The sequence below is a fragment of the Oncorhynchus kisutch genome, linkage group LG25, assembly GCF_002021735.2.
Source record: "Oncorhynchus kisutch isolate 150728-3 linkage group LG25, Okis_V2, whole genome shotgun sequence".
In the NCBI taxonomy this organism is placed as follows: domain Eukaryota; kingdom Metazoa; phylum Chordata; class Actinopteri; order Salmoniformes; family Salmonidae; genus Oncorhynchus; species Oncorhynchus kisutch.
The window spans coordinates 8,369,699-8,391,661 of NC_034198.2; the positions used below are offsets into that span (position 1 = coordinate 8,369,699).

The window sequence follows — 21,963 nt, forward strand, 5'->3', positions numbered from 1 at the left end:
CCATTGCTTTTCTATAGACAAAGGACTTCTCCAGTTGGGACATTATTGAAGATGTATGTTAAAAACATCCTAAACATTGTTTCTATACTTCGTTTGATATGTTTCTACGACCAGTAATATAACTTTTGGACTTTTCGTCTGAACTTTCTGCTGGACTTGCACGCGCGTTTGGACTTGTTTACCAAATGCCCTAACAAAAGGAGGTATATGGACATAAATGATGTATCAAACAAATCAAACATTTATGGTGGAACTGGGATTCCTGGGAGTGCATTCTGATGAAGATCATCAAAGGTAACTGAATATTTACAATGCTATTTCTGACTAATGTTGACTACACAAGATGGCGGATATCTTTTTGGCTTGTTTGGGCTCTAAACGCTGTACTCAGATTATTGCATGGTGTGCTTTTTCTGTAACGTTTTTTTGAAATCTGACAAAGAGAAGTTTATCTAAAGTTCCATGTATAATAGTTGTTACTATTATCAATGTTTATAATGAGTATTTCTGTGAATTGATATGGCTCTCTGCAAAATCACTGCATGTTTTTGGAACTACTGAACATAACACACCAATGTAAAATTAGATTTTTGGATATAAATATGCACTTTATCAAACAAAACATACATGTATTGTGTAACACGAAGTCCCATGAGTGTCATCTGATGAAGATCATCAAAGGTTAGTGATTCATATTTCTGCTTTTTGTGACTCCTCTCTTTGGCTGGAAAAATGGCTGTGTTTTTCTGTGACTTGGTGGTGACCTAAGATAATCGTTTGTGGCGCTTTCGCTGTAAAGCTTTTTTGAAATCACACACTGTGGCTGGATTAACGAGAATTTGATCTTTAAAATGGTGCCTAATACTTGATTTAGAGAAATTTGATTTATGAGATTTCTGTTGTTTGAATTTGGCACCCTGCAATTTCACTGGCTGTTGGCGAGGGGTGCCCCGTTCCCAGACAGGTTAACTGACTTGCCTAGTTAAATAAACCAAAGTGTGTCAAATATATAAAGGATATTTCATGCTGAAACCCTCATATTAAACACGAATGGTGTTGATGGTTTATATTTAGGATAATGTTTTACAGTTTTGTCATTCTATATTGTTTTATATAATCTTTTTAGATTGAAAAATATATATTTTACACGTGATAAGACCACACAGAGGGCTAGAGTTAATTACAGACATAATCTGAAGTACCCAAAAAGGCCAATAAAATTCCGTATATTCCTTGAAAGTTTCCAAATTTCTGTTAATTTACTTAAACTTAAAGTTTCCAGTAATATACTCTCCCCTTGCAACCCTAGATTTGAGTCAATAAGGGAGGAGAGCAAAGATTAGCAGATGGGCCCTTGTTTCCCTTTCTCTCTATTTCCTCTTCTATTATATTGTTCTCTCTCTCTCTCTCCCTCTCTCTCTCCATCTCCCTCTCTCTCTCCATCTCCCTCTCTCCCCTTCTGTATTCTCTCTCTACATCCTCTCCATTCCCTTTCGTTATTTTCTGTTTCCCTCATTCTCTCTCTCTATCCCTCCCTCTCTCTCTTTCTATGGGGAACATGATGCCCACCCTCCTTTCTCTCTGAACCCCCAGAGCTTCTCCCCACGCCCACTCCTGTGCTGAATGAGGAAATATGTGTGTGTTTGATTGTGCGTGTGCGCAGAACATGTGGGCGCATCCACCTGCATTGGCAAGAGTGGGTATGTGCGCTGTCTCTCTCTCTCTCTGTTGGCTATCTAGTGGTGCAGCAAATCTATCCGTGTTTGTGTAATCACATGTACACATGTTCAATGGTGATAGTTTATGCATTCATGTATTCAAGGGTTTATGTGCCTACTACAGTATCTGTATGGATGTTTCTAAAAATGACTACTCTATCGTCGGCCTCTTGTCCCTGGCATCTTGGCCATGTATTTTAATTGGCAGTCTGTTTCTATAGAGATGTTTGAACTGGATTGCCTCTCTCTTTGTAGATCTGTTCCCAGACCTGTTTCTTTGACCACATTTCAGTCAGCTACTCTAGGATTGCTGCTATTTTGGGGAAGGTAGTGGGAGGCTGTGGTCATACCTTTGTACAGGATGCAACAAGGACCCTTTAATGGAATGATAGGTGTGCGCGAGTGTGTGTGTTCAGAAGTGCGTGTTTATGCTTGCACTGGAACACAGAGGCAAGAGCAGAATGGTAGCTATGGAGCTGTAGCCATGGTGCTGTAACTATGGCAACAAAGCTTGGAAAGCCAGCAACTGAATTGGCATCTCTGAATCACAGTGGGCTGAGATCCAGAATAGCAACCCTTGACACACAAATGTTTCCATCACAACATGCACATCATTAATAAGGATGCTAACAAATCTATCAATACTCTTCACTGTCCAAATACTATTTGAGTGTGTGTGGACTCTGGGTGAACTGTGTGTGTGTGTGTGTGTGTGTCAGAACACAGACATACCCATTCACACACTCAAAATACACCTAAATGCACAAATACTGTATGTAGAGTACCAGTCAAAAGTTTGGACACACCGACTCATTCCATGGTTTTTCTTTATTTGTACTATTTTCTACATTGCATAATAATATTGAAGACATCAAAACTATGAAATAATACATATGGAATCATGTAGTAACCAAAAAAGTGTTATATTTGAGATTATTCAAAGTAGCCAAGGAGATGAGAACCAAAGGTCACAGGTGAATTTGTTAATTGAATATTCATTCATATAGGTAATTTATGTGAATGGCACTGGTTTTTCAGTCTTGATGACAGCTTTGCACACTCTTGGCATTCTCTCAACCAGCTTCATGAGTTAGTCACCTGGAATGCATTTTAATTAACAAAGTCCTGAATGAGTAGGTGTGTCCAAACTGGTACTGTAGATAACAAGGCATGCAGGCATTGAAGTGGAACTCACATTGTCCATTGAAGCTTCTCATTCTTGATTGAGTTGTACAGGGCCTGTGGAAGAAAAACAGAGTAATACACCAGTTAGATAATAATGACAAATAGTACACAGATTCACCTGGTAGAAACTAATGGCTGAATCCATCAATCAATAAACTATTTAGTCGTAAAGCCAGTTAATCACCAATCAATAGTTTTGGCTCCTCCTTCCTTTCAATAATCCTCTTTGTCATAGGGCAAAATTAAGTTTGAGCACTGCATGCTCAATTAAAGGTAGTCTATTGAGTAACGCAGCAGGCAAAATAGGATTTTTAAGAAAAAGCAAGTGTTTCTGTGTGCATCCTCATTGATAAATGCAACAGGCTTTTGGAGAGTGTCTGCATTTCGCTTCGCTCTCCCATAAATCTCCTGTGACAGCCAAGCGATTTAGACATTCTTATTCAAATCCAGCCCCTTTAGTGACAATGGGATATGCCAGCGGAATATGATCAACCGTTTAGCACTGAGGTTCTGTGAAAGGACTGTAGAGGTAGTGGAGTGCAGAGCTATCAGCCCCTGATGGTAAATTCATATCAAGGCCTAGTAGGGATGGGACTGATGGACAACTGTGACAGCTGACATGATGGAGAGGACTTTAGCAGGAAGTACATCATCACCACTACTGTCCCTCCCACATCCTCTGAATTCGGGGAAAATATACAATGGTGTACCGATTAAGGAGACAGGACACCATTATCAATACATAGTGGGTTCGGATCCCACTTATAACACCAAATGGCTGTCATGGCTGTCATGGGTAGTAGGTCTTATCTGCCATTTAAATCTGTGTTATGTGGTGGTTTCTCAGTCAAACCCATTGAAATGAACAATGTGTTTGATGCAGTGTGTCCAATAAAACAAGTGTTCTAAGTTCCCTATTAAACTGTCCCTAACTGAAATACTTGAATGTCAGTTTATGAGTATTCATGAGCAGCCAGACCATGTAGATTTTCGGTTCTGGGCCGACTCAAATTTCCCATTGCTATGGAGACAAACTGTATCAAATTGAAAATCAAACTGTGTTCCAAGCTTCATGAATATTAATATTCAGCGCAGATACGGGCCATCTTTGTGAGAAGCCGGCGTTGGCACATTTCAAAGTCTCATTTACATGCAATCTTTTGTAGCACAAAACTCTTCAACATAAAATCTGGGGGTGAATTTGTGAACCTGAAAAACAGATGGATTGATCTGCTGTTGCTAGTAGCAACAGTGACGACAGCTATAGTGGCTCATTGAGAAATCTCATTACCTTGGGATTCATGGTTATGTTTTAGTCAATTATTGGTTTCTACATATATACACTTAAATGTAATTACAATTCCTGTTAATTTGTTTCTGATTGGAAAACCAGGCAAATTGAACCAAAAGCACAACATACTAACATAAGAAGTAAGCTATATATCTCATATCTCAGACATACTGTTCACAGTGAACTATTGGGACAGTGACACATTATTTGTTGTTTTGGCTCTGTACTCCAACACTTTGGATTTGAAATGATACAATGACTATGATTTTAAGGTGCAGACTGTCAGCTTTAATTTGAGGGTATTTTCATCCATATCGGGTGAACCGTTTAGAAATTACAGCACTTTTTGTAAACACTTCTACACAAATGTGGATAATACCATGATTACGAATAATCCTGAATGAATTGTGAATAATGATTAGTGAGAAAGTTACAGATATCATACTCCCCCAAAATGATAACCTCCCCTGTTATTGGAATGGTGAGAGGTTAGCATGCCTTGGGTGTATGATATTTGTGCGTCACCCATCATTATTCACGATTCATTTAGGACTGTAATCATGATAGCATCCACATTAATGTAGAAATATTTAGAAACATTTTCTATTCTTATTTTCAATAAAAGTAACTCCAAACTGGCACAATACATTATTTACCATTAATTTCTATTGGGCACAAAATTATCGAAAACACAAACAAAACAAAAAGCAAATGCATCCAACACATTTGTAGAGCCACAAGCTTGATGTAATCATTGCGTGCTAGGAATATGGGACCAAATACTTAACTTTTGACTGCTTTAATATATATATATATATATATATATATATATATATATATATATATATAAGTGAATTTGTCCAAATTCTTCTGGTCCCCTAAAATGGAGGGACTATGTATAAAAGTGCAGTAATTTCTAAACGGTTCACCCGATATGGCTGAAAATTTTATCTGACAGTCTGCCCTTTCACCTCATAGTCACTGAATCATTTCAAATCCAAAGTGCTGGACTACAGAGCCAAAACAACAAGAAATGTGTCACTGTCCCAATACTTTTGGAGCTCACTATATCTATGTATATCTCAGAATATATCTGAGAATACAGTACTCCAAACTCCATTAGCTAGCAAAACAGATTATCTCAAACCCAGGGTCCAAAATACGCCTTCTTTCCAAAAAGGCTATATCTTCATTAGGGAAGTATACATAATTACTGTAGTAGTATGTTGGAATGAGATCAAGCTAAGAGAGACTGATGCTGATAAACACATTACACTGGTCCTGACTGCCAAGGAGACCGTGGAAGGGAGTCTAATGTAATGGAGATGAGGGGGGAGTTAATGGTGGAATAAGTGAAACGTATGGGGAGAACCTATCAGAACCAGAAGAGGAGGTGAGGAGGGGGGAGAGAGAGGGTGAGGAGTGGTGGGAGAGGCGTAATGAGTGCCATTAGGAGCAACTGGCCTCATTCAGATCAGGATGGATGTTCGTCACCTTCACCTACGAGCTACGTCAGCGTCACACGCACGGCACCAGGGCAGAAAATGAGAGTTAGCCTTGAGGGCTGGTGTTAGCACCGGTTACTACACACAAAATGCGGTAGTCTAGGTTACGGAAGGGCCTGTCAGCCTGGTGAACACCTAAACTGCAATGTGCTCAACTAACAAATTATTCACAACCACATTTGGTCCATAAACTGTATATAGAAATGAATGCATCTGTGGATGTACAAGGTTGCATTGTCTATGATTGTCTATTTCCCTAAATTCCACACACTTATAGTATGTAAAGTACTAGGCATGGCATTTTGCATTATGTTGACATGACAGCAGTGCACAATGTAATCAGAAATAAGAAAACCCTATGATTCTGAATGCTTAAAACCCAACCACACTCACTTTAACCCATGCAAACACAACCAAAGTAAGTGTTGAACAGTGAAACATGGTCCACACCAGGTTGGGCTATGTTAGTTGGAGTCTTACCCGGGTGGCACATTGTACCTTCTTCCTCTTGCGAGCCTGCGGGTGGTTCTGTCCATCCTGGGCCTTGCCCAGCAGGTCTGGGAACATAAGGGGCTTCAGGGAGCGTGAGCGGGGGGTTCGGGGGTAGCGGAATGGGTCAATCATACGGAAGTCTCGCCCATAGCGGACCGAGCACAGGGATCGTGAGCGCAGGCGCCCCGCCGAGTGCAGGCTGTTGACACCAATCATGGCCCCTGGGGGTGATGAAACACAGTAGGTAGCACGGGACTAGAGGCCAATTGCCTCAGTTTAGGCAGTCCGTTAGTGTGGACACAGAACGGTACACACGGGACAGAGTCAGAACATCCTTTCTTTCTTCGCAAAATGTCTTCTTTCGTTCAGAGAGTTACACAGTACAGCATGGCCGAGAAAAGAAGAAAAAAAGGTCTGTCAGTCTGTGTTGGCAGCTCCTAGGTACAATAGAGAGACTGAGGGCCAAGCAGTTGAGTGACAGTTCCAAGAAGACCGGCACAGGAAGCAGACGGCCACGGTGCCAGAGATCATCAATCTATATCCTCTACACACACACACACACATCAGGTAATCCGGAATCTGATCAACACCTCACAGGCAAAACCCAAAGTGCCAGGGCTTTAATAATGGATGATCGGACAGGTCATCTATAAAACATGTGCCGATTGGATGATTCCTTCACTGCCAGTCACTGTATTCCCAAGGTACACCATCCACAGGTGATCAGTTAACACTTGTTGGATCAGATGCTGATTGAATTGATCCTCCAGGAGCTTTGATAGTCTTGAGTCCTATCTGGAGAACACAGTAGAATCTCTCAAACTGATCCCTAAACAGCCGGCCTTCTGTCCCCCTCCTGTCCAGCTAAAACAGCATGCCACGTTGCCTCCAAAAATGGCTCTGATCCAATTGGCCAACTTTTGACCAGTGGCGTAACTGCGGGTGACAGATACGTACACACACTCACACCGAAACACACACACACACAATGACACGCTCGCAGATGGTGCGCGCCACTTGCAGAGGTGTGAAAGGACAGCCAGCATGAAACAGATGGGTGCAAAGGGTGGAAATTAAGAGGTAAAAGGGCACAGGCTCACACACACATACGTCCTTATACTCATATAAACACACACACAAACAAACACACACAATGTAAAGGGTCGATAGAGGACAGTCTTCTTCAGCAAAGATTCCAAAAAGCACTCTCGGTTGCGTCACTTGCCCCGGAGAGATGAAAAAAAAGAAATGAATAAACAGGAGAAAAATGTAATGAACAACTGACTGACTGACTGACTGACTGACTGACTGACTGACTGACTAGGCCAAAATCCAAATAAAAGAGAAAAGGAGAATGACACTGTGAGGGAAAGAGGTACAGTAGGTACAGAGATACAGTCTTATCCAGTAGAGGAAAGGGGGCTATATCCTGTTGCTCCCAGTGTAAAAATGGGCACCCTTCTGTCTGTCAGAATGGAGTGGTGACTACCCCTCTATTTTAGGAGATCAGCATCCGTCCATCTGTCCAGGACCCTTTTCAGCATCTACTTTTAACACCTTGTTCTTCTAGATCACATGTCTTGTCTCGCTCCCACTTTTCACTGGTTCCAAATCTCTTCCCATTGTGCCATCTGGAGGGGGAGGTTTAGAGTAAAGCTCTTCCTCCTGCTGTTGTCTTTCACACCTTGTTTCTCTCCGTCTTTCGCTTGTCTATCTTTCACCGTTCTGTTTTTGGTTCTGTGTCTTTCTGCTGCTTTGGAGGAGAGCTGCCAGAGTCGTACTGAGGAAAGAAACCAGACAGCGACCGTGAATGTGCTCTCTTTCTCTCACTCTCTCGTTCGTATGTGCACCTCCCTCCAGCCCTCCCCTCTCTGTCGGGAGCAAATCACAGCCTTCCAACTCCCTCCTCCAGTCACACACACACACACACACACACTCAGGCGCGCAGCACACACATAAGCCTCAATATACTTTGAATGGTAACTAGCATTCAGTGCTTGTTTCCTCAGTGAGGTGGGAGAGAAAGCTGTAAGGTGAGGGAAGGTGAGAGATGGTTGGAATCAGCATGTGTGTTTTCTTTTGCGTGTGTATGTGTGTGCAGGGTTGGGTAGGTTACTTTCTAAATGTAATCCGTTACAGTTACTAGTTACCTGTCCAAAATTGATTATCCAAACTCAGTAATGTAATCTGATTACATTCAGGTACTTTTAGGTTACTTTCCCCTTAAGAGGTATTAGAAGAAGACAAAAATGTATGTTACCATTGAACAACATCTATTTCAGGATGAATCAATGTTAAAGTCACATAGCTGGCCATATATTGATGTTGAATTTTACTTTATGGGTTGGTTATGTAGGATTCTTCTAACACATCGCTTTCTACTACATATAATAATTTGATTAAATTATACCTGTACTGCAGCGCCAGCTGTGCCACCAGAGACCCTGGGTTCGCGCCCAGGCTCTGTCATAACCGGCCGCAACCGGAAGGTCCGTGGGGCGACGCACAATTGGCCTAGCATTGTCCGGGTTAGGGAGGGCTTGGCCGGTAGGGATATCCTTGTCTCATCGCGCACCAGTGACTCCTGTGGCGCGCCGGGCGCAGTGCGCGCTAACCAAGGTTGCCAGGTGCACGGTGTTTCCTCCGACACATTGGTGCGGCTGGCTTCCGGGTTGGATGCGCGCTGTGTTAAGAAGCAGTGCCGCTTGGTTGGGTTGTGTATCAGAGGACGCATGACTTTCAACCTTCGTCTCTCCCGAGCCCATACGGGAGTTGTAGCGATGAGACAAGATAGTAGCTACTAAAACAATTGGATACCACGAAATTGGGGAGAAAAAGGGGTAAAATTCAAAAAAGTTTATAAAATAAAAATGATACCTCTAGTTTATCAGAATTACAGTCAATCCAATAAATATTATTCCCCTTGAACTTCAAGAATAGGACTTGAACTTCAAGAATAGGACTTGGATAGATTATACATTAGCCAAATTGTTTTACCTGAGCATAACCCCAAAACGAAGGATTTATTATGCCAGCCCTACTCTGTTGTTTATGATTTTGTTGTCATGGAGGACTGACTGGACTCAATGATTCGAGTTGAAAAATAAATGCTGCACTCATGGAATGGCACGCTTTGAGCACTATTTACATGTGAATAGGAATTCCATATGCTGCATTTGCTATAGGCCTATTGTTTACCTTTTTGTTGGTGACACTTTGATATCTTGATAATATGAAGCTGTTTAAAGGCTAATCCACAGATAAAACAATAACAAAATGGTCGCACTGCCTCTGTTTTGGTAAAAAGCTGAGGGATGAGCCTGGAAAATTTAACCACTCTCAGATGAATAGACAAAGCTGACCATCCATGATATCAAAATGATTGTTTTAACCATGTTATGAGGCTATACAGTGTTTGTTTACATTTACAATGTTTACAAACAATGGAGAAAAACAAGCTTATATTTTGGGTTCTCAGTTGAACTATGCTCATGAGGCATTTATAAATTATATTATTCAAGAATCAATGGATTTAAATAGATATCATTTATAACTCAATGATGAGATTAAAAGATGTCCCCGTTAAATCTATCAAAAGTGTGCGAGATTGAGCATGTGTCCATTAGGCCTATGGATATATTTTTTATTAGATTGAATTAGATTGAGCAATAAAAGCCATAGCCTGGGATTCGCACTATGTAGATGTTGCATGAGCGAATTTTTCACTGTCTGTCCGCTGGTTTCAAAAACAGTGATTGATAGGCAGTTTAAACTTCTTGAATTCAACCATTATTGGGCTCAAATACACATTTAGATTTGTGAACAGCCATCCACAACAACCACAATCTGTAAGGCGCAAATAGCTAAATGAGAGAGCAGCAGTGTGATTCACATCAATGCGCTATGTAGATAACAATAATAAGTGATATCCGTATCGCCGTAGACTACACCACTGCTGTCATCCTTACCTCCAAGCGTTTATTCAAATTGGATCATCTTTGGAAGCAGACAGCAGTCGCACAATTGGAAGACTGTAGCCTACAAAAGCCTATTCCTGCGCTTTTCCCGCGATCTATCAAACACATTTGGTGTGTCAACATCGTGGTCAGATTCGTTCAGGAGGTGGGACAAACTTCAATTTGCGCCTTTTTTCAATGCTGATTTGAATGTCATTGCGAAAACAGAGAAGTGTCAAAGATTATTTTTCTAAAACATCCTTTCTGAATTTAAAATGAATCCTTGAAGTAATCACCTAGTTTTTCAAAAGTATCTGTAATCTGTTTACAATGTTTTTGCTGGTAACGGATTACAGTTACCATTACATTTAATCCGTTACTCCCCAGCCCTGTGTGTGTGTGTGTGTGTGTGTGTGTGTGTGTATGTGTGTGTGTGTGTGTGTACAAATGTGTGTGTTTGTGTGTGGAGTGTAAAAATCCATCATTTTAACCAGTAATGAAAAAGCTCAAACCACACCATGCGTCACCAACAAGCGTGTGTTTAATAACAGTCTATTGATGCACCCGTGCGTCAATATAAGTAACACAGTACAAAAAATGCCGTCAAAACCCAGTAGTTTAAACTGGAGATATCGTTTTTTTTTTGCATGGGCTGCATCTCAATCCATCGCATCCGCCTACGTTGGCCTTCCGCATCTGCGGTGGAAAGGGACCAAACTACAGCAGTGTTCGATGGTGTTCTCTGTTTTGCTCTACAATCCCCACAGGCCCCACGGGACTCGTTTGAAGGTAACCCATACAAATGAATGGAAGTATGGACGTAGTTTTGTGCCAACAAAAATAAAGGGTTAGAAATATGTGTCTTACATATCCTAGATATAGGACAGATACTTCAAAACCTTATTCCTTTGACTGTCTTTTTTGCCATTTATGAATGTGATATTCAATGTGTTTATATGGACTATAGTAGTGAAGGCCAAATTCAATATTTTATAAAAATATTTTTTAATACCTAAAGCGGTCCTAAAATTCTAAATCAAATAGCTAAATGATCCATGGTTATGACCATCTTAAAACAATTCCATATGTTAGCTTAGTACCCCCCCCCCCCCCCCCCCAACTGCTTAGACTTTTAGAGGTTAACATCCAAGACAACTGCTATTGAATTAAGAATATAACATCCCAAAATAAAATGCAGTAACACCATTTATAAAAGCATATGGATTTTGCTCCTGTTCTTACAGTCAAGGCATTTGACTGCTGCACAAATGATTGAGTTTTAGTACTAACGCTTTCCCAAGAGTATGATAGCTACAATCGCACACCTGAAATTTAAAACAGTATCACCAATGCCAGAAAATACAATTCGTATGTATTGTATGCTCTACAATGATCCCCACCATGCACCCAGCCACTCAAGATATGAAGTAGAAAAAACTGAAAGAAAAGAGATGGAGGAGAAAATGGAGCACCTGTCAGGAACCTGTGCTGAGAAGAGTGATGAAGGAGGAGGACTAGCCTCCAGAGAATGTGTCAGATAGATGTATTGACTTAAGAATCAGTAAGAGGGACAATGGAACAGGATTAATCACCAAATCTACAGCCGTCGGGCTGACGAGAGATTTAATGAGGGTTTCACTCACACAGCTTGTGATGCATCGGTAGGACCGCAAGACTGAAACATCTCAGGTTTGTATATCTAACCGGGAGGCAAGACAAAGGACTAAGAGCTAGATCTGTTCTCTGTATGCTCAAGCACAGATGCAAAAAAATACTACAGAAACAAGGTAGACTAGGGGAATATATTGCGTGAAGAGGGAGGGGCAGAAAGGACAAAGAGAAAAGGGCTACAACTTATAGTAGGCATCCAACGAGATAATGCTTTGTCCAACACATCTTTCCTTGTCTTTTCATATATGCACTGCCCTTGCCAATGCCTTGTATGACCTTATCAAAGGCGGTGGAGCTGAGACGTGTGTCTCAAATGAACAGGGGGAGCAGAGATGACCCTTTAGTGGAGCTTAAGTGAAGTCCAAAGCAGCCTGCATTAAAACTGACAGTCTGAGGGACAACTTTAGTCTGTGAGTAAAAGCCTGAGCCTCTCTGTTTCTCTCGCTCTCACATACACAAATGAGTGAGCACACACACACGTGCACACTCTCTCCCTCTCTCACTCTCTCGTCCACTCTCTCTTATGTTCACTTGTGAGACAGCTTGGGGAGCAGAGGGGGTGCACTCTACAGCCCACATCTCTGCTGATCTAAGCAGCCAACCAGTGCCCCCCTTCCCCACCCCTCTCAGACATGACCTCTTTCCCTAAGCCCAGACTGGCAAGGCTGGCACCCAGCAGCATGGCATAAGATATCCTGGCCTGGACGAATGTCTCTAAGAGGTTTTGGGGACAGACACACAGCCAAATGTAGAAGCAAAAGCACAGTTCACCCTCAAATTCCACAGAGAACAAAATATGATAAACTCTGCTAGTAGATAACCAATGATATAAATGATTACTGTTTTAAGAGTTCCCTAACATATGTAACCCACATATGCCTGATGTTTCATGTCCCCTTTTCAGCATATTTCCTCTCTAAGTGTAACCTAGTTCAGTGCATCGTTAACTGCTTTTAAAACCCCTGAGCTAGAGCAACTGTAGAGTAGAGAATGAGCGAGCAAGCTTATAGTCCCTGGCCCTGGCCTCTGCACAGTGCACAATGACTCACTGGCTTGGGCTAGCAGACAACCAATTAAAATAGGTATTTTAATAGCAGCTAAAGTAGCTTTTCTAAGACTGAGCAGCTATAGGAGTTAAGGAGTAGTTAAAGGCTCAAGGTGAAAATCTTATCCATGTGCTACACAAGGGCCCCAAATCCTAATTGTTATGAGTCATTGGTTTCATATCCATGTTTTTATAACAATTAAATAATCAGGAGACAGGAATTATTTCAACCATTTATCTAGAATGTGTTCATTTCAACACATAGAACCCTCATTATGCTCTGTTGCACAACCTCAATACAGAACATTTCCTCCCCTCCTGCTTAAATTGTCCCCATTATGAACAACAGTCCTGAGAAGGTGACTGTCAGCCCCTAGGTGACAACTGCTGGGTCAGGGTGTCACCCAGTAAAAGTACTGGACCACTTCCTGGTTTGGACTGGTGATTATTAACAGTAACTGATCTGTGTACCAGATGACGTCCTCGGCAGGATCCCACTTTGGTCCGTTGAGGTAGTTCCTAGCTAAGACGGTTTCTCCAGGATTGAAAGCTCTGCCCTTTGCTCTCAGTTCACAACGTTTGACTTGGCTCTCCTGTTAACGTTGCACTGTCTCCGTTGCGTTGGGAGGTTTGAGTAGGTTGAAGCTTGTGGGAAAGCTTCGATGCAGGCAAAGCCTTGGTGGCTGCATTGAGGCATGTTCCTGTAGGATAGCAAGAAGCTGTTAAAGCATTGGTGCAGTGTCCCTTGACCCTGAGACACTTTTAGCACTAGAACCACTGGGCTTCTCAGCCTCCAAGTACCCCCTAGAGAACGCGTGTGTCAGGCATCCCCTTTAACCTACAGTATGTATCAGATTAATGTACTGTGTTGTATTATGGGTGTTACAACATGGCTTTACTACTTCAATTTAGTGTTTAATTATGCCTATGTATTGTACCAACATCTACTTATCTCCCTGCAGGTTTATGGACCGAAAAAGCTGCAGATTAGGAGCAGGGCGTGGAGTTGTGTGTGTGTGTGTGTGTGTGTGTGTCTGTGTCTGTGTGTCCTGTCCTCAAAACTTGCAGCGAGCAGACAAGTTTGCTGTCACTCAGTCAGAGTCCGCATCAGCGTTTCTTCTTCCTTCCCTACTCTCGCGTCGCTTGTTAGATATTATGCATATTGATAGCTTTCTGCCAAACGTCCTCGCCTATTGATTTATCATAGTAGCAGGCTAACAGGAGGCAGCAGCATTCTAAATGATCAGACCAAAACATGAGAAGTGAACAGAGACAGCTTCGCTCTATTCAATCAGAGCAGCGGGATCAATGTTCAGTCCACCCTTCTCTTTACAGACAGGAAAACTAGCAAGTTAAGTTATTTAGAGCACTATGCTGAGGAGGAGTACGACGCTCTGCTCCTTTGGCTGTCTCCTTGGCAGCAGTAGCTGCTTTCTTGGTGTTCACAATTCTTCAACATCACCACACTATTGTTCTAAATGAAATCACCCTCTTCGCCCTCATTATCCAGTTAATTAAAATATCGATATTAAGTCACATGCACGATTATCAGTTTCTATCGCCCATTCATCCATTGACGGCATTCATTCAGTGAGGAGATACATATTAGCGCCATGGTACTAACGCCCAGTAGCACATTTGTCATGGCCCCTTAAATTAGGAATAGATGTGAAAAAACTGGTTAACATGCTCTAAATATATTTCTCTTTGTAATCAAGAAATGCTGACAACTGAGCAATTTCAAATACAACTATTTAGAAAAAGTCAGGAAAGGAGGAGGACGTTGCCTTCAGAATTGGCAGATTTATTTAAAATACAAAATCATATGGCAGGGGGCATTGGCCTATGGCGGGTTCTAGTGTTAAGGCATGTTTCGTGGTCTGTACAAACCTCTCTGCCAGTCCATTGGTAAATGGATGATACGGTGCAGACCTGATGTGCTGTACGCCATTGACCTGATATTTGCATCTCCGACCACGAGCAACATTCTGTCCTCAAATGGACCTGCGAAGTTGACGTGTATTTGTTGCCACGCATCCTCCGGCCAATCCCACAGATGAAGAGGTGCAAGATGAGGTGCAAGATGAGGTGCAAGATGAGGTATGTTGCGAACCTTCTGACACGAGGAACATGTTTTCACTTTCTCCTCAATACTTTCATCTAATCCAGGCCACCAGAAGTAGCTTTGTGCAATTTCCTTCATGCAAACCATTCCACAATGACCTGGGTGTAGCTGTTTTACACTGGTTTCCTCAGCGAAGGCAGAATGATAACTCTCCTCCCCCACAGCAAACAACCAGACTGTACTGACAGCTCAGTTCTCATCGCAAGGTAGGGTTTCAGTTCCGGACCATCTCCTGCGGCTCTATCTTTGATGATAATGTCCATCACTTCAGATAGCACTGTTTCTGGTGTTTCTGGTGCATTTTTCCACTTGCCTGAAGTAGAAGATGTCCACTTGATGTGGCTCTGGCTTGACCACAGGTAGTGGTAAGCTGGAAAGTCCATCTACATTGCGGTGCAGTTCTGACATGCGGTACTTGATGTCGTAGGTGTGTACTGAGAACAACAAAGCCCACCTTTGCATTCTGCTTGCAACAAGTGACAGAATGTCAGTATGTAGTCCAAAGATGCTCGTCAGCAGATGATGATCTGTAAGAAGGGGGAACTTCCTCCTGTACAGATACTCCAAAAACAATCCCTACGGCTTCTCGTTCTCTGTACATAGTTACTTTCTGCTTATTTCAATGTCCTCAATGTGAAAGCTTCTCTTACCAGAAGGCATGATATGGGGCACGACTGCTCCCACACCATATGGACTAGCATCATAAGCTAGTTGGATGGGCAATGATGGGTCAAAGTGTGTCAATGCCTCAGATTTCAGAAGAGTTTCCTTGGTTTTCCCGAATGCTTCCTTGCATTGTTCAATCCATTTCCATGTTTTGTCCTGACAGGGCAGTACCTGACATCCCTTATGTAAAAACCCCATGAATGTCACACGTTTTCATGTGATCATGAAAACGTGACGTTTTGTGATATTATGTGAAGTTAATGTGATACTTCATGTGAAATGAATGTGATATCATGTGACAACGTGTAAAGCAACATGTGATACCATGAAAATACACATGAAAACATGTGATCACATGTGAAGTGTTCCAAAAACACATTTCACAAGATTTCATATGTAAAATTTCATGTGAAATCATTTGATTTTCCTTATGTGAAATCATGTTTTTTTTCTGTAAAGGCATGCAGCGGCTTAAGCTTTGTTTGCTAAGCTCTGAATAAAGTGTCCGGAGTAATTCAGTAACCCCAGGAAAGAACGTAGTTGGATGACATTCTGATAGCCTTGATCTTGGATGGAGCCTTTTGCAGGCTGATGACGTGTCCAAGGTATTCAACCGATGATTGGAAGAATGCACATTTATCCTTACAAACTTGCAGTCCTTCAATCTCTGTTAGGTCACATCCAAGTTCTGGAGATGGTCCTCTTCATCTTTCCCAGTATTGAGAATGTCATCCAGGTAACATTGTACTCTTGGCACTCCACTCAAGATCTGGTCCATCGCCCTCTGGCACAGCGCTGGCACACTTGTGATTCCAAACGGTAGATGACAGTACCCGAAGAGTCCCTTCTGTGTCACGACAGTCAGAAGCTCCTAAACACTTTTCATCCACGTGCATCTGCAAGTAGGCTTGTCAGAGGTCAATTTTGCTGAACTTTTGACCCCCAGCTATGCCTGCGAAAAGGTTGTTGATGTGTGGTAGCGGATGCTGCTTGAATTAACTCTATCCTCTATCCCTAGTTATCATTAACTGTTATTATCAGGACATCCGAGGTCCGGTGGAAGCCAGATGCAGACAGTTCGAACACAGATGTTTATTTACAGAACAGAGGGCAGGCAAATGGCAGGTCAAGGACAGGCAGAGGTCAGTAATCCAGGGCAGAGTCAGAAAGGTACAGAACGGCAGGCTCAGGGTAAGGGCAGGCAAAAGTCAGTAATCCAGGGCAGTGTCAGAAAGGTACAGAACGGCATGCCGGCTCAGGGTCAGGACAGGCAGAATGGTCAAAACTGGGAAGACTAGAAAACAGCAACTATAGAAACTTGAAAAATGGGAAAACATGCTAGTAGGACTTGACGGGACAAGACAAACTGGCAAAGCTGAAGAACATACGCACATCCAGGTACTTTCCGCAGGTGCTGGAGTTATAGGTAAACTCATGGAAAACAGAAAGGAAAACACTGCACACTGCTGCTCATGATCCTAGGTGATAACATTTACAATGTTTCGACCCTTAGGTCTTCATCAGGCATCCATATCCCAGGTGGGGGTGGAGGGTCCTATATATAGGGGCAGCACTCAGTGACATCACTTCCTGAAACAGGAGGTAAAAAAATGTATAACATAGTGTCACAATATTAACATTCAATGTGTGCAGCGTTTTCCTTTCTGTTTTCCACAAGACGAACTGGCAACAGACAAACAGAAAACACAGGTATAAATAATGGAGAGATTATTGGGGACAAATGGGAAACACCTGGTGGGGGGTGGAGACAAGAACAAGACAGGTGAAACAGATCAGCCCCCCCCCCCCAGGGGCGCCACCTGGCATCCTACCCGGGCACATACCTGGTTGACCGGGGTGCCAGCGGCGGAACTCAGCGATGAGGGCTGGGTCCAGGATGTTCCTAGCGGGGACCCAGCACCTCTCCTCCGGGCCATAACACTCCCAGTCAACCAGGTACTGGAATCCCCTGCCCCGAGGTAGAACACTCAGGACCGTGTAAGTCGGATGGCCATTCGATGAGATGGGCGAGAGGGTTGGGCCTGGAAACAGGAGACAAAGGGCTGTGAGACAAGGGTTTAATTCTGGATACATGGAAAGTGGGGATATATACGGAGAGTGCAGGGCAACAGAAGGCGAACTGGGGGTCCCAGACCTTAGAGATGGGCCGATAAAACGGGGGGAAAGTTTGCAGGACTCCACCCAGAGGGGCAGATCCCGAGTGGACAGCCATATCCTCTGCCCGAGATGATAGCGGGAGCTGGGGTCCCAGACCGGGCTCTCTTTCAGCTAAGGCCACAGGGGTGGGCGAACATCTGGGCCAAGGGTATGCTGACCTCTTCTTCCTGCTCAGGGAAGAGTGGAGGCTGATAACCCATGGAACACTTGAATGGTGAGAGACCAGTGGCCAAGCAGGGAAGGGTGTTTTGGGTGTATTTGACCCACACGAGGTGCTGGCTCCAGGTGGTGGGGTTGGCGGTGACGAGGCAATGAAGGATCGTCTCCAGGTCCTGATTGGCTCTCCCCGTCTGGCCATTTCATTGGGGCATCGGCCAGCCTCCAATCTGGGTTCAGAACGCCTTCCAGAACCGGGATGAGAGGACCGCGGTCGGAGACCTTGTCCACCGGAAGTCCATGGATCCAGAAGATGTGCTGCACCATGAGCTGGGCCGTTTCCTTGGCTGCGGGTAAGGAAGGGGAATGAAATGGGAGGTTTTGGAAAAACCTATCCACCACAGTGAGAATAGTGGTGTTGCCATCTGATGAAGTGAGACCTGTGACGTAGTCCATGGATATATGGGATTGGGGGTGGTAAGGAATGGGAAGAGGTTGAAGGAGGCCAGCCGGAGCTTGCCGCAGAGTTTTATTCTGGGCACACACGGTGCAGGCGGCGATGAACGCGGAGACGTCAGGAACCAAGGTGGGACACCAAAAATGTTGTGGTACCGGCTGGGAACGCTGCGCCTCACGGACCTGGTTCTCCATACCCCAGATGAGTGCATCCAAGAGACAGGGAAGATGGTCTCGGGGTCCATTGGTGTAGCAGTGGGGCTAGAGAGGCGTGAAAGAGCATCACATTCTAGGACCCCGGGCGGTAGGAGATGGTGAAGTTGAATCGAGTGAATAGCAGGGTCCATCGAGCTTGCCTGGAGTTGAGGCGCTTGCTGGTGCGGAGATATTCCAGGTTCTTGTGATCTGTCCATACTATCAATGGGTGTTCCCCCCTCTAACCAGTGCCTCCACTCCTCCAACACCATCGTCACCGCGAGTAGTTCTCGGTTACACACTTTGTAATTCCTTTCTGTGGTGTTGAGACAATGGGAGAGGAAAGCGCAGGGATGCAGCTTTGGTCTTGGGTCAAACGCTGGGACAGGACAGACCCCACTCCGGCGTCCGAGGCATCGACCTCCACCACAAACTGCCTGGGACGGAAGTGAATTGGTGTTTGAGGTCCAAGAACGCCCGTTCTGCAGCTGAGACCACGTGAACGGGACCTTGTGAGTAGGGCTGGGTGGTATATCTTATTTTATGATATACCAGAATTGATGCAGGGACCGGTTTGGGTTTTTACTTTACTTTCTATACCGGTACTTGAATGTTTGATTTGTTAAATGTGATACGCCAAGTGTAATGTCAATTTTTATAGTTTACTTCGCTACTTGAGTAACCTCTGCGCCACTTCCCCACACAGGCCTAACCACGCCCTCACTCAAGGAGCGCATTTGATGTTCAACCACGAGACCCTTGCATTCAGTCTGCATGGTCAATGCAGCACTTGCAATAATGTTGATGACAACAATGCTATTTTCACTTTGCTTATTAATATAAATCCACTAGCGTTCTATAATGACACTATTAGTTTGTGTTTCTTACATCAGCAAACAGCAAGTTGCCCTAAATGTTGTGAGACACTAATTGTTAACCGATAATGCAAATAGCTAGCTAGCTAATAACTGTACTGAGTAAAAGCAAACGTAGCTAGCTAATACAGCATGATAATACCAGTAATGGTGTAGACCTAAATCAGCATGTTGTTTGTGTAACAGTGTCTTCTAAATCAAAGAGGAATATGCAAAGCAAGAATATGTTCGCTACATGAAGTAGCTAAGGGAAAACATGCAATGTAGCCAAAGCTTATAGGGTCCCCTAGGAAACACGAACCAACACTTTAGTTCCTACCCTGTCACAATAACTCCTCCCTGGCATTTTAATTTGTTTACTTTTTGCCAAAAACAAGAAAATACAAAGACACCGTTAGTTTTATTTGTACATTGTAAATCAAATATTATATTAATGATGGTAGGTTAATAATTTAATATTTAAGAATATGTACCTAATGTTCTCCTAATCTACCCAGAATGTCAGTAAGTATTTAACTGATATGTTCAGTCGCAATGAAAACTTCACAGAAATCGTAAGTGATAATGGTGCCCAATTCACTTTAGATGAATGGATTTCGTTCCTACATTACAGAGACATTAAACACTACAAAGTGTCTGTGTACTACCAACGAGCAAATGGCGAGGTGGAATGTTGGAACCACGTTTTAAAAGACTGTCTCCAAACCGCGATCTGAGAGGGAAAGCCTTGGAAACTATCTGTCCGACACAGAGTGCGTGCCACTCAAGAAAAGTGAAATCCTACACAGTGGCCAAACGGGGGAAAAACAATCATCAAAGAGGGAGGTTGTGTGTGCATGTAAAACTCCCATTTTATGTCTAAAAGGGTACACCGAAGTACAATGCGCCACCGAAAGTTATCCAAACTAAAGGACCAAACACCTACGTTGTTTAAAAATATCTATATATTTTAATTAGACCTTTATTTAACTAGGCAAGTCAGTTATGAACAAATTATTATTTTCAATGACGGCTTAGGAACAGTGGGTTGTTCAGGGGCAGAACGACAGATTTTTTTTTTACCTTGTCAGCTCGGGGATTCGATCCTGCAACCTTTCGGTAACCACTAGCCTACCTGCAGGAAGGCGTCGCATCTCTCACTGTGTCAGTGATGCGCATCTCCTTGCACTTGCAACAGACTATTCAAACTGATGCTCAGAGTCAATTTAGGGTCAGACGAAGCCCGGGTTGGCTAAAGGACTATATTCAGTAAATCTGGAAAGTTGTAAGTAAAAAAGAAAACTGCTAAAGTGTAAATTTGATATTCTGATGTTACTGTTATTATGGCTACTGTGCTGTCTTTTAACATTGTTATTATTATGTGCTTGGTAAAATAATAATGGTTAAATTCAAGCATTGTGAATTGCTTTATTTGGGTTATGCTTAGAGAGCTCTTTACTTTCACAAGAGGGAAATATGTTGTGCTCTGCTGCACTACTCAACTCTACCACTAGAGACACACATGCACTATAACATACCTATTACATACAGAACAGAAGTATCTACTAAGGATGTAGTTATGTAGAAGAAGAGTATGCATGTGCTGATGATGTATGCTGTGATGCAGTGCTAAGCTTGCCGAGTAAACTTACCCAAAATTATACCCATCGTGTCCTCAAGTTACTGAGCCTAAAGAATAACACAACAAATATTGTCCTCATCAATGTCATTTGCCCAGGAACAAAATATTCAAACCATTCTGTATATGAGCTCCACTGTTCAATACTTTAATCAAACTGTCCAATGTTTCCAACAACTCCAGCCATTTTTTGTTTCTCAATATTGTCAATCACTTCAATATTGGAAGAGAACTGGCCACCCCTCATAGCCTGGTTCCTCTCTAGGTTTCTTCCTAGGTTCTGGCCTTTCTAGGGAGTTTTTCCTAGCCACTGTGCTTCTACACCTGCATTGCCTGCTGTTTGGGGTTTTAGGCTGGGTTTCTGTACAGCACTTTGTGACATCATCTGATGTAAGAAGGGCTTTATAAAAACATTTGATTGATTTGATTGATATTGGTCTGAGAACAATTGTTGTTTGGTACTCCAAAAATAGCCATTTCTGTACTAGGGTGCAACTTGATATCAAATGCTTCAAAAAAGGTTTTAAATATAGTGGACCATTAATCTGTCAGACAGGGACAGGACCAGAACATGTGGGTCAAGTCCACCAAGGGGCCTTGACACCTGTCACATGACCCATCAATATTTGGATAGAATTTGGATAATCTGGCCTTGCTGAAATGGATACGGTGAAGTACCTTAAACTGTATAATGCTTAGCCGGGCACAAGATTATTATTATTAATGTAAGATAAAGCTTTGTGTAGCTGGACAATTCCAGGCCTTTTACACACTAACCATTGCGGTTGAAGTCGGAAGTTTACATACACTTAGGTTGGAGTCACTGAAACT

General features: G+C 42.9%; 1 protein-coding gene across 1 annotated transcript in view; it reads right to left on the minus strand.

Annotated features, from left to right (window-relative positions):
* LOC109870572 (PH and SEC7 domain-containing protein 1) overlaps window positions 1–21,963 on the minus strand; it is a 110,346-nt gene that overhangs the window by 12,255 nt on the left and 76,128 nt on the right. Inside the window, exon 11 of the mRNA XM_020461142.2 lies at window positions 2,914–2,957. Coding sequence (XP_020316731.2) covers window positions 2,914–2,957 — 44 coding nt within the window. The remainder of the gene's footprint in view (window positions 1–2,913; window positions 2,958–21,963) is intronic.